Source organism: Bos mutus, chromosome 5, assembly GCF_027580195.1.
Source record: "Bos mutus isolate GX-2022 chromosome 5, NWIPB_WYAK_1.1, whole genome shotgun sequence".
NCBI classification, from domain to species: Eukaryota; Metazoa; Chordata; class Mammalia; order Artiodactyla; family Bovidae; genus Bos; species Bos mutus.
In genome coordinates this window covers 113,395,711-113,409,458 of record NC_091621.1, presented here as the reverse complement: position 1 = coordinate 113,409,458, position 13,748 = coordinate 113,395,711, and the positions used below count along the sequence as shown (strand labels likewise).

The 13,748-nt window shown below is 55.7% G+C and overlaps 1 protein-coding gene across 1 annotated transcript in view; it reads right to left on the bottom strand.

Moving 5' to 3' along the window:
- Window positions 1-5,907: 5,907 nt before the first annotated feature.
- TEAD4 (TEA domain transcription factor 4) overlaps window positions 5,908-13,748 on the bottom strand; it is a 67,373-nt gene continuing 59,532 nt past the window's right edge. The window contains 3 exon segments of the mRNA XM_070371746.1: window positions 5,908-11,009; window positions 11,769-11,921; window positions 12,715-12,855. Of these exon segments, the coding sequence (XP_070227847.1) occupies window positions 10,896-11,009; window positions 11,769-11,921; window positions 12,715-12,855 (408 nt within the window). The 3' untranslated portion in view covers window positions 5,908-10,895.

Sequence of the window (13,748 nt, the reverse complement as noted above, 5' to 3'; positions counted from 1 at the left end):
AGGGTGGTCCTCACTCAAGGCCGAGGGAGGACACAGACCAGAGGTAGAAATAGAGCAGACGGCAATCGAGAGAACTGAGGCCCCAAAAGCTGCAAGGGGAATGTGATGAGTTGCCAAACCCAAGGGAGCAGAAGCAAATATCAAAGCCAGGGACCACGGCCAGGAATCCAAGACCCAGGGAGATGAAGGGGAAGAGCAAGTGGGCCTGCAGTAAGTGGGGAGGAGCCGGGCCGTTCCCCGGAGCAGGCATGTAAGGCTTGCTTTAATGTGCCTCCAGGAGCAGGGCCAGGGCAGTCTGTCAAGATTAAAGGGGGCCTGGGTGGGTTAGACAGAACGGCATTCCCTGGGGGCTCCTGGTTTTCTAGAGCTAAAGCTAGGAGTTGGGGGAGTGGGCGGTGTGTGGTTTCTCGAGTCCCAAGGCTGCTTTGAATTCCAGCTTGCACTTCCCAACTTCGTAACCTCTAGCAGTCACTGAAAAGTCATCTCACCTTCACTTGCTGTTTGTTTTTGTTGAGGGGCCAAGCTCTGTCTGACTCTCCATGACATGTATGGACTGCAGCATGCCAGGCTTCCTGGCCTTCACTATCTCCCAGAGTTTGCTCAAACTCATGTCCGTTGAATCAGTGATGCCATCCAACCATCTCATCCTCTGCCGCCCCTTGCTGTTAGGAAGGTGCAAACTCATAATCAGTTTAAAGTCTGTTTCTCCCCCACAGTCTCCAAGTGATATAGGCATATACAGCCTCCACAAAGTGTCTACATCAGGATCAGTGGGGGATTCAGAGAAAGAAACTGGAAAGAAGTCGGTCAAGTAGTGACTGGAGAGGAAAAGCAGAAGCAGAGAATCGTGCCAAGCTTCAGAAGTGCTGGGCTCGCCTTTGGGAGGGAGTCTGCAGAGAGAAGCAGATCCCCTTTGATATCAAGAAAACACCTCCCCGTCCCCGCCCCCATCACAGGATGCTCGGCAGGCTCTTGCTCTGAACATCTCATTGCTACCCAATTACTTCCAAAATGGGACTGCTCGCCCGCCAGCTGGCATGCACATTTCCCTCCGGTGTTTGTGGTTGTCTGATCTTTACTTCTCTAATTATCCTCCACAGTCTCCACCCCTGTGCAAATAGCATTTTCCAAAGAGATGAGAAAGCTTCCATTGTCAATGACTGCCAGTGACTCTCAGGGTCTCCAGGGCCAGCTCCCAGCTCTCCGCCCAGCACCAGCATCTGGAACAAAACCTCCTACATGTTCCTAACCTGCTCCCCACTACAGTCACCAGGCGAGGAGCCAGAGGATCCAGGTGGAAGCACAAGATCTGCGACGTAGTGACCGGGTGACGTGCGTGAGCGATTCTTCTGAGCCTCGGTTCCTTCATCTATGAAGAAAGCGTCTACAGCATCACAGAGCAGCTGCAAAACCAAGCAAGACAGTGTGTTTAAAAGTGCTATGTAGGCGCTTCCCCGGTGGTCTGGTGGTTAAGAATCCGCCTGCCAATGCAGGGGACTCAGGTTCGGTCCCGAAAGATTTCCCATGCCGAGGAGCAACTCGCCGCGACAACTGAGCCCACGTGCCTCCTGCCTGTGTTCCACAGCAAGGGAAGCCCACGTGTGATAGCAGAGAGTAGCCCCCGCTCGCCACTGCTAGAAAGAGCCCTCAAGCAGTAACAAAGACCCATCACAGCCGAAAATAAATAAACAAACCTTAAGAAAGAAGTGCTCTGTAAACTGAACGTGCTAGAGTCAGGAGTGGGATTATTCCTGTTGTTGTTATAGCCATTCATGCTTCAAACATTATGCCGTGATGCACGAGTTAGAAATATGTTTGGCTGCAAATTACAAAAAAAAACACAAAAGAAAAGTGACTTAAAGAAGATAGTTTATTTCTCTCTCACATAAAATCAGTCCAGAGCTGTAATGGTGCTTCATGGAACCAAAGATCCAAGACCCTTTTACCTTATTCGTTTGCCACTGGTAACTTCTATTCCTAAGGTTATTTCCTAGTACAAAATGGCTGCAGGAAATCCAGCCATTACATCACAATCCAGTCAACTGAAAAGAAGGAGAGGTGAAGAAGAGCATGCTTTCTTTCATTAATTTACTTGACTTCCCCATTTCTTAGTTGCAGCATGTGGGATCTAGTTCCCTGACCAGGAATCTAACTCAGGCCCCTGCATTCGGAGTGTGGATTGTTGGCCACTGGATAATCAGGGAAGTCTCCCTCTTCCTATTAGGACGCTTCCGGAAACTGCAGCTCTATTTGCCTCCATTGGTCAAACTTAGCCTCATTTAGTGGCACAGGAGACTAGGAAATATGGTTTTTATTCTGAGGGCCATGTGCCCAGCTAAAAATGGGGGGTCCTATTATTCAGGAAGAAGGGAAACCAGGGCATCTCTGCCCCAAATGATCATTTCTCTCTCCTCACTTTAATCTACATGCTAGTGCACAGCTCCCCTAGAAATGCTTTTCTCTTTACAACTGAGAAGAAAACCACTATTTCCTGCTTTCCTCCCCCCTCTCCTCTGCCCTTCAATGTTGGAAAGACTCAGGGCAGTCCTGGCGACACCTCCTCTTCTCCAGCCATCTTCTCCTCTTAAGTAATCTCATCCAGTCTCAAGGGCTTAAATACCAACCCAGGCGCCAGTGAAACCTAGACCGAGCCCTGACCACTCCCCTTCATTCCAGAATCGCAAGGGCAGCTGCTATGGACGCCTCCACTGGGAGGTCTAACAGGGATCTCAGCTCAGCTCCGATCTCCACCCGCATATTTGCTCCTCCTTGAGTCTCTCCCATCACTGTAAGTATGTGACTTGAGCCAGGAATCTTGGAGTTAACCTTGCTTCCTCACTTTCCTGCCCGCCCTGGACCCAAGACTCAGGAAATCAAAGTGACGGTCTTCAAACACATCTCAAGGTCATTGGCTTTCTTTCCTCTCCTCCACTAACCTGCATCCAGAGCACTGTCACTCCCCTCAACTCTGCAGCCACCTCCTAATGGGGTCTCCCTGCTGCCCCCCACCCCTGCCCTCCACTTATCTATCCTCACCTGACAGCCAGATTGACATTTCAAATAAGTGACTCAGCACAAAGGTGGCAGATTCCACAAATCCATCTTTGTATTCTCTTGAAATCCTTCTAAGATGACTGCATAGGGATTTTTTTTTTTTTTTAAGATATAAATCCTTGAGGATATAAATCTTTTTTTTTTTTTTTTTAAGATATAAATCTCAACAAGATCAGGAAGATGGGGAAGAAGTTCAGGAGCTGGAAAACAGAATGGGTGGTGGCTGACTTAGCAGACCAAGAGAGCAGAACCCTAACCCAGAGGAAACCAGAAAGGAGCATGGTTTCTACCACTGACCCAACTTGCCAAGAGTCAAGAGCCAACAGCTCTGGGGGTCTCTGCAAGCGGAGGTGGAGGTGGCGGCTGGGGGTGGGGGGCTGCTCCAAGTCAGTTCAGGAAGAGATCAATGCCCCAGAGCCCCTCCTGACTCCTTGCAGCTCCCCCTCCCAGCTCCGGCAGAAGTCTGAGCTCTTCCCCATGGGCTGGGGGACACCAGATCCAAGCGAGCATGAGAGGCTTGTGCAGAACAGGGGGTCCGTGGGCAACACTGGGGCACTTTTCTCCCACTTGGTTCATAAGAAGCTCGCGGCTTGACGGTTCTCCATGGCAGGAAATTGGGGGAGCCCTTACATGAGAAACGCTGGACTGGAAGAACCACAAGCTGGAATCAAGATTGCCGGGAGAAATATCAATAATCTCAGATATGCAGATGACACCAGCCTTATGGCAGAAAGTGAAGAGGAACTCAAAAGGCTCTTGATGAAAGTGAAAGAGGAGAGTGAAAAAGTTGGCTTAAAGCTCAACGTTCAGAAAACGAAGATCATGGCATCTGGTCCCATCACTTCATGGGAAATAGATGGGGAAACAGTGGAAACAGTGTCAGACTTTATTTTTGGGGGGCTTGAAAATCACTGCAGATGGTGACTGCAACCATGAAATTAAAAGACGCTTACTCCTTGGAAGGAAAGTTATGACCAACCTAGATAGCATATTCAAAAGCAGAGACATTACCTTGCCAACAAAGGTCCATCTAGTCAAGGCTATGGTTTTTCCTGTGGTCATGTATGGATGTGAGATTTGGACTGTGAAGAAGGCTGAGCGCTGAAGAATTGATGCTTTTGAACCGTGGTGTTGGAGAACTCTTTGAGAGTCCCTTGGACTGCAAGGAGATCCAACCAGTCCATTCTGAAGGAGATCAGCCCTGGGATTTCTTTGGAAGGAATGATGCTAAAGCTGAAACTCCAGTACTTTGGCCATCTCATGCGAAAAGTTGACTCATTGGAAAAGACTCTGATGCTGGGAGGGATTGGGGGCAGGAGGAGAAGGGGACAACAGAGGATGAGATGGCTGGATGGCATCACTGACTCGATGGATGTGAGTCTGGGTGAACTCCAGGAGCTGGTGATGGACAGGGAGGCCTGGCGTGCTGCGATTCATGGGGTTGCAAAGAGTCGGACACAACTGAGCGACCGAACTGAACTGAACTTTCCACGGAACCAGATGAGGCCAGGAAGCAATGCCCTAAAGCAGACTGCACCCTAACACAAGAACCCCACCAGATGGTCACAGACGAGCCAATCCCCCGCTCATAGCTGCCCACCTGCTCAGAGTCTCCCACCGGCATCTGGGACCCTTTTAAGCAGAGGTAGACGACCAACAGATGACTGGGTGGATGATCAAGGATGACTGGGAGTCTGAGCTAAAGCTCCAGTGCAAACAGCAAAGTCTAAAACAGATCCGGAGGAAACAGGTCAGGTTGGGATGGGACGCACGCCCCTGAAACGACTGCTACCCTCACTCAGGTCAACCAGTGATGATGTGGCCCCGAGACAGGGGCAGGATGCCACCCCAGCTGCACCCATGCCACTTGCCCGTCTTCCCACCTCAGCGCCCTCCCAGCGGGCCTCACTTCCCAGGTCGTCATGTGGCCGCTCTTGCTGTCACCGTGGACAGGCCCTCGTTGGCCCCTGCTCTGAGGGAGGCCCTTGGTCACGCTCTGACTCAGGAGTTGGGAGCAGTTCCTGGAAAGGGCCACTGTGAGCCAAGCCACCAGAGCCCAGTCCAATGACACCCAATTTGCCGACCCTGGGACTTGAACTGCAGACCATTGTTACAGGCCATGTGCTAGTGTCCTTTGGATTTCTTTTTAGCCATTTAAAAACATAAAAACCGTACTTAGTGTCACCAAACTGTACAGTTAAATATGCTGAAAACAGTGTGTTTTATATTATGTGACTTTTACTACAATACAAAAAAGGTTTAATAATAAAAAATAAAAACCTTTCTTAGCTGCCAGGCTCTACAAAGGCAGGCGGTGGACAGGAAACGGCCAAGCTGTGTTCTGAGACGCCCCCCGACACACCCGCCACCAGTGACCCGGCTCCCCAGGGAGGAAGGGCCCCTGGGAGGGGTCCCGGGTCCCAGGGAGCGGTGCAGCTCAGGGTGGACTGAAGTGTGCTGGGCCCCTCAGGCCACTATAACCTGCAGTTCTGATTTTGGAGAGCCAGCCCCGTGGGCCTGCTCACTCCCGGGTCAAAGCTAACGTCACGTTCCCAGAAGGCCAACTTAGGGACGGCATCCCTAAGGATGCCCAGCCTGAACCTCCGGCTTTGACCACTCTTTGAATGCAGGGGGTGTTAAGTCCATTTGCTGTTTACTGAGTACCTAACGCTCTGCGTCTAGAACCACGGTGCACACAGAGCCCAGGGTCTCAAAGGAGGAGGGGAGGTTGACTGGCCCGGGTGGCGGCCGAGGCTCATCCTCCCTGACGGCCGGCCAGCTGGACCTGCTGCCTTGTCTTCCGTCCACAGGGACTCCTTCATTTCCATACAAAGAAAGCACCGCACAGACGCCTTTGTGTGTGGAGCAGACTTTACTGAGGTTTGGAGACAAAGGGGGTTCACAGAGCAAAATACAAACACTTGAGGTTGAATATCAGACACCCATGAACCTGGACACCATTTCCTCCCACCGGCCTCCCGCCCTCCTCGGAGGCACAGGCCCACTCACCCGTCCTGTCGCGGGAAGTGAAACAAAACCCACTTCCGGACAGCTTCTCAATCGGAGCAGCCCGGCGCTCCCTTTCCAGAGTTATTTTCCCAGTGAAGAACACCTGCTCCCTGTTTCCAACCAGACCCCCACCTCACCACCGCACCACCCGCCCACGGAGTGAGGAGGAGAGTCTAAAACGGTGGCCTCCTTGCTGAACCAGGCGCCCCGAAGCCTCCTCTCTGCCTTTTTTTTGGCCATACCGCAGCATGTGGGATCAACCAGCATTCGAATCCATGCCCCCTATATTGTTAACCCAGAGTCGGAACCACTGGACCACCGGGGAAGTCCCTTCGCTCTGCCTTTGCAAGGACGTCAGAGCAGAGCTTTTGTTTCTCTAAGAATGTGTGTGCGTGTGCTGGCACCTACGTGTCCATACGTGTGTGTGTGTAGTGTAAGTGTGTCTGTCTATATGATGGATGTTGAGTGTGTGTGTGTAGGTGTGTGGTACATGCAGTATGTTTGTGATGGTGCGTATGTCTATGTGTGAGTGTGTGCGTATAATGTGTACTGCATGTGTGTGTATAGAGTGTGTTACAGTGTGAGTGTGTGTGTAGGAGTGTGGTACGTGCATGTGTGTGTGATGAGTATATGACTGTGTGTAGGTGTGTGTGTCTATGTGTGTAGTTGTGTGTGCTGCATTGTGTGCATGGTGTGTATGCAATGTGTGTGCCCGTGTGTGTGCTGTGAGTGTGAACGTGTAAGTGTGTGTGGCCGAGGTGGCAGGGGCAGAGTCAGGACCAACCTCTTCATGCGTCGCACCCCGCCGTGTGCCCCTTGAGCTGGGTGTGGGGCTGCCCCCTCACACGTGTGCTCACCCTCCTCCCCACAGCAGCCCACAACCAGCCCACTCCATTCCCGTTTCACGGACGAGGTCACAAAGGTTCCCAGAGCTAAGTCACTTGCCCCAGGCCACACGACTGGTAAGAAACCGACTCAGCCCCCAGCAACCTGGCTCCGGGTTTCCATCCTCAGAACAACTGCTCCAGATTCACCTTCTTGCTTCCTTTCTTGGCTGACACAACAGTAATGTCAGAAGGGGTCAAACGCAGTGACCCCCGGGATAACCAGGTAAAATGGGCCACAGCCCAGCTCCAGCTCTGCCCCTCCTCCGGGCAGATGTGGCCCACATGTGCACAGGTGGCCCTGTCCCTGCAGGGTTTGGGGCTCCCTGTGGTCACCATCCCTGCCAGTAAGGGCCGCACCGCCCCTGGCTGGGTGGGAGGGGAGCAGGTGCCCCGGCCCCACGCTCCTCACCCGTTGGATCCAGTCTACATGCCCCTCAACTCCTGCTGCATGGGGCTCCCCCCGTTAGGAAGAGCACCCCCACTCAATGGAAAGTCCCTGATGACTGTCGGGGCCCTGCTTAGTCACCAGACACCACGGGTCAGGCACCGTCCGGTTTCCACGTCCCCACCTCTTGGCTCCTAGTGCCATGAGGAGGGTCCTATCGCTAAGGGTCGCACAGACTCCAGGACCCTCACTCACAGCCCCAAAGGCACGGATCACACACCTGGGAATGTTCACCAGGCGCCTGCCGTGCCCCAGACGTGGGGTTTGGATTGTAGAAGGTGACAGAGCAGGACACCTCTGTCCTGCAGTGGCTCCCTTGCCCCTGATGCTGAGTCCAAGGATAAGACAGACTCGGAAACAATGACACTGCTCTGTGGGCCACAGCCGCCTGGTGTCGTTTCCCAGAAACCAGACTCGACAGTATTACTCCCTCTCTTAAGATCCTTCCAGGACCTCCCATCATACAGAGGAAAATCCAAGCCCTTCCTGACCTTGGGGGCCAGGAGCTGGGCCACATCTGGACCTGCAGCTCCCTCTCTCGGTTCCTGACATGGCCTCCCTGCTGTCCCCAGGCACACGCCACCCTCCCCAGGCCCCAGGTCCTCTCTCATCTCCTGGTGGTCCCCCGTCAGTCTGCCCATCCTTTACCCACTCGGGTTGTCTTCCCTCCTCAGTAGGACATAAGCTTCCCAGAGACCCCATCTGTCTCAGCCATCGGTACATCCCTGTGCCTGGCATGAACCGGAAGTTAAATAAACACATGTTAGGCTGGTGAATACATGCATTCAGATTCCAGAACACTCCAAGCAAGTTAGCTGGCCTCTCTGGACGCCCTTCCCTCATCTTTAAAATGGGGAGAGCACAGCACCCCCGGGTGAGAATGGAAGAGATGTCTCAGCCCCGATGCCCAGGGATGGGTGACAGGTGCCCTGATGGGTTGTGAGTGGAATGCTTTTGCCCCGCCAGGCAGGAGCCAGCATCCCTTCTGCAGGAGAAGTGGCTCCATGCTGGGAGTGTCACTCCATGCAAGAATGAGTGACAGTTCTCCGGGGGCCTGCTGGCCAGGGGACATGAGGTGCCAAGACTAAAGGCAGAGAGTGGCTAGGAGGGGATGTGTGTGAGATGGCGGCGCAGGAGAAGCAGGCCGGGTGGGATCTCCCATTTATTGGCCCCATGGGTCATGGTCTGCACTGTGCCTCAGGGAGAGGTGCCTAGATCTATGTTCTCGGTGGTGGAATGGTCTGGACTTTCCAGCTCTAAGTAGGTGACTGTCCATTAGGCTGCTGAGACCAGGTCCTAAAGAGAAGGGAACACTCGCAGCCAGCCCCTGGCCCCAACATCTACATGGACTCCCTAGACCCAGGACACAAAACGATGGGCGCAGCTTGCGCATCCGTCCCAGGGCCCAAGGCTGCTCACACGCAAGTGTTTGTCCGAAGCTTCAGTCCTGTGGGGACGCAGAGGTCACGGGCTCCCTTTATCCTGACAGCTCCGGGAACAAGGGTGGGGAGGTGGGAGGGCAGAGGCCGTGACAGTGACCAGGGGTGGGCAGGAGAGCCTCCCCAGACCCAAACCATACAAAGACAGTAGACGATTCTCAGGGACTCAGGGACCCCTCGCCTCCCTCCACATCACATTGTCTATAGATGAGAGGCGGGCCCCGGAACCCAGGAGGGAGACACGACTTAGCCCAGGGTCTAGCAGCTGTCCAGAAGGAACCTGGAGGGCTGGTCCGCCTGCCCTGTCCAGAGCTGCCAGCAGACTGCCTCTTCAGGCTGCTTATCTAGGCAATGCCTCTCTTTCAAGAAGCAGCCCCTCTCAATTTCCGCCTCTTCTCTGAACCTTCCACGCCCCACCCCCTCCCACCTCTGAATTCCAGTTGCTCTGAGGACCAGCCCACCCCCACTTAAGAGTTTCCCAAGCTGACTCCTCAGACTGCAAAGAGTCAGTGCTATTAATAATAATGCATACTCACGGCACACACTCGTGTGATTGGCACCATGCTAGGCACTCTACATATACGAGGTAGGTACTATTGTTATGCCCATTGTACAGATGGGGAAACTGAGGCACAGTGAAATTAGGTAACCTCCCCAAGGCCACACTAGTCCAAAGCTGAGCACCAGGATTCCAATCCTAGCCACTGACTCCAGAGCCCTGGCTCCTAACCACACAACACCTCCTCAACACCATCTTATTCACTTCATATCCCCACACATGTCCCTGAGAGATCAGCATACAAAACTCCTGCAGGTGACTCTTGCTCCCCTTGGGCTCCAGGCTCCTGGAAGTGTGGTTCCCTATTAGGGAAGATGACAGCAAATAGCCACTAGATGGCAGCAAAGAGCCGGTTCCCCGCATCCCAAGGGCCAGGAGGAGAATGGTAGCAACTCTTTAGTGAACCTTGCATCAGGCTCTATATAGACCCGTCCTCCTCACTAAGGCCGTCCCCCTCTACAGGGAGGAAAGGACACACACGCTGAGACAGGGCGGGCAGTGGGAAGCCCTAGGACTGAGGCTAGTTGCCAGGAGGAACAGACCAGGGAAGTTCCCTCAGCTGAGGGGTCCCCTCCAGGCCCAGGGTGGGCTCCACTCCCCGACTCCTCCATCCCCAGGGGGCACAGAACCTTCCGTCCAGGGAGGGGGTGGTCGGCCCGGCTGCTCCAAGGTGGTCACCACCCAGCAGGCTTCTTGACTGGGAGGCGTTTGCTGTGAGATGGCAAGGCATACCAAGTGCATGGTCTCAGAGACCACCAGAACAGTGCGGACCTAGGACCAACGTCTTGGCCTTCACCACCGAAGAGGACCCCGAGGGACCCCAGGGGCCCCCCCCCCACTCTCAGAAGCTGGCCCCAGCACTCCTACCCTCTCTGTCTTGGGCTACCCCGACCTGGAACCCACCCCCCGGGCAGCTGGTGTGGCCAGAGACTTCACGTCCACTGGAGCTAAAGAGCTCTGATTGCCCCTGTCTAACCTCCACACCTGAAACCCACCCCCGAGCTGGGCTGGCCTCCCCATCGGCTGTTCAGGGGGAGCAGCAGCAGAGGCGGTGGGGGAAGGGGGGCAGACACATCGCTCCCCATGGCCGAGGTGCCTGCACGGGACACGCAGGCCGGGGACCCGCGCCCGTCCCCAGGCCTCCCACTGTGGCCAGAGCCGGGGCAGGGCCTCCAGGGCAGCTCGGGGACATGCCATCTTGAACGTTGGCAGCTGGTGACCATCCTGGCCGAGTCCATGGAGCCCTGGCTTCACAGCTGCGCCCGGGGCAGGGTCCGGCCCCTTCTCCCTCAGCCCTCCCGGGGCTAGCGCAGCCAGACGGGGCCTCTGAAGACGCACAGAGCTGGGGTTTATTGGGCTTGGGCAATTGCGGGTTCAGGCAGAGTTTGCTCCTGGGTAGAAGAGTCACCACCTCAACTCTCGGTGCTTCGGGGGGCTGCCCCTGTGGGGCCCCTCCCCTCGTCCCTGCACATGTGACGTCACCCCCTCCCTGTCCCTGGTCTCTACTCCTTCACCAGCCGGTAGATGTGGTGCTGAGCCCCATGCTCGCTCGCTGACACCTCGAAGACGTACGCGACACACAGCAGGGTCTCCTGGGTGTCTCTGTTGGTGACCACCTGCGGGGGGGAAGGGGGAGGGCCTCAGGAGACAGCGCGCCGTCTGCTCCAACCACTGCCCACTCCTGCCCCCACACCTGCACACACCACACACCTGTCCCCTCACACACACACCTGCCTTCCCACATCGCACACACACACACACCTGTCCCCCCACACCTGCACACACCACCCACCTTCCCCCCACATCTGCCTTCATACCTGCACACACACACACATCACACACCTGTCCCCACACACACACACTTGCCTTCCCACATCGGCACACACACACACACACATCTGTTTCCCACACCTGTCTTCACACCTGTCCCCCCACACACACCTGCCTTTCCACCTGCTCCCACACACACACCTGTCCCCCCACACCTGCACACACCACCCACCTTCCCCCCACTCCTGCCTTCACACCTGCACATGCCACACAGTCCCCCCCCCAACACCTGTATTCACACCTGCACACACATCTGTCCCCAACACACACCTGCCTTTCCACCTGCTCCCACACACACACCTGTGCCCCCACACCTGCACACACTACCTACCTTCCCTCCACTCCTGCCCCCATACCTGCACACACCACACACATCCCCCCACACCTGTATTCACACCTGCACACACATCTGTCCCCATAAACACCTGCCTTCACACCTGTTCCCCAACACACACCTGCCTTCCCACATCTGTACACACACACCTTCCCCCCACACCTGCACACACACATCTGCCCTACCTGCACACACACCCGCACGCACACACCTGCAGGATGGTGAAGTTCTCCAGCACACTGTTCATCATGTACTTCTCAGGCAGGTGCTTCAGCTTGTGGATGAAGTTGATCATGTACTCACAGAGTGGGGAGCGGTGGATGCGGTAGGAGTAGTGGCCATTCTCGTAGCGTGCATACTCGGTCTGCAGGGCCGGGGACAGCGCGGCTTAGAGGGCCGCTGCCCACCTCCAGCCCGGCAGGTCCCTGAGGAAGGTCCACGACCCACTAGGGCTTAAGTAGGGAAGGTGGGGCTGAGACCCGGGGTCCCTGGAAACAAGACCTCCGCCTCCCCCGCGGACCCAGACACCCACCGGATATCCAAGGGAGGAGCTTAAAGATGGGAGGTGGGGACAGAGTGACAGCTCAGTTCTGGCCACACACAGGGGCAGGGTCACAGGGACTTTGTGGCCACCTGTGTGCATCTACACGTCTGTGCACACACAGGCACACAGCTGAGCGTGTGGGCTACATCAGAGTCAGCTTCAGGGTGTTAATGCTCCGTCCACTCGTAGGCAAGATGCTACCATCAGGGGGGCTAGCAAAGGGATTACAGTTGCATGTGGATCACAACTATCTCAAACTAAAACTTCACTGGAAATAACTCGAAGAGCTTTTCAGAGACTGCGACTTGCCCAGGCACCACCCACAGGTGGGAGAGGTCTGGGTTAAACACTGCGGGGGACTCAGTGCCAGGGTTGGCCCCCCAAGACCCGATGTATAGCTGGTGAGAACCACCAGGATGAGGGGGCCTGGCCTCCCACCGCTCCCCCGGCTTGTGTTGGGCGTGAGGTAGGTTGTCAGTGATAAGGACGAGGTGAGGGTGAGACTGCCTTAACTCAGACAAATCTGGGGAAAGAGGTGAGAAGCCCAAGCTGGGGTGGGGGATGTGTGTGCGTGTGCGTGAGGGGCCGGAGCCCGGGTGGGCAGCGTGCCTACCTCCACTTTCTCCACCACCTGCTTGCCAAAGGAGCACACCTTGGTGGAGCAGGTGATGATCATGTTCTCGGGGCTCTCGTACTGGCTGGACACCCCATAGAAGGAGCTGCCCTCGTCCTCCATGTTGGTGTTGAGGTCTGCCTGGAGGGAGACAAGGGCGAGGGCGGGGTGGTGACTCAGAGGGGTCTTGTTGGAGGTCATGGCCCAGATCCCAGGGCCAGCACCCCCTGAGGGGGCGGTGCTCAGAAAGAACATGGATGTAGGGCCTCAGAAAGCTTCCATTCACACGCAGGCCTGGGGTAAAGTCAGACTGTGTACAGAAACAGTGGAAAGAGCCTGGCCCCTGCTGCCCACCAGGTACCAACCGCCCAGCAGATGGGACCTCACATCGGCCTTCAGTGCAAGGAGACCCTGCCAGTGCCTTTCAGCAATGGCTCTGGGGGGCCGGCCCCTTGCCATCTCTGTGGCCCCATGAGCCCAGCCACCCTAGACTTTTGCATCTCAGTTCTGCCTCCAGATCAGTCTCCCCAACACCAGTCCCCTTCCACTCGGCCCCTCCTCTAACTGCTCTGAGACGTCTTGGCACCCTTGTGCAGAATCCCTTTAAAACGGGAACACCACTAGGTTGGCAGGGCCTGGCCTTGCCCCTTCCAGACGGTGAAGACCCTGGAGGCAGAAACCAAGCTGTCCCAGGGCTTGGCCAGGCGCAGGGTGTGTGCCTTAACAGAGTGCGGCACGTGACTATCTGAGCCTGCCCCCTCACAGTGGCTCTGGGCGAGGAGCCGTCCTGTAGTCACAAGGAGGGCACCTAAGCTTCCTGCACCTGCCAATCCTCAGGACCGCAGCCCCACCCCAGCCCATAGACACTCCCGGGTCTGCTGGCATCACCTCCCACTCGCCCGGCCTTTCAGTCACCCATGCATCCTGCCCGGCCCAGAACAGTCAGGGTGGAAGGGGAGAGGCTGTGACATAGTCTCTGCCCTCAAGGAGTGTGTGTGTGTGACTTGGGGGGTGGGGGGAGCAGCAAGAACAGG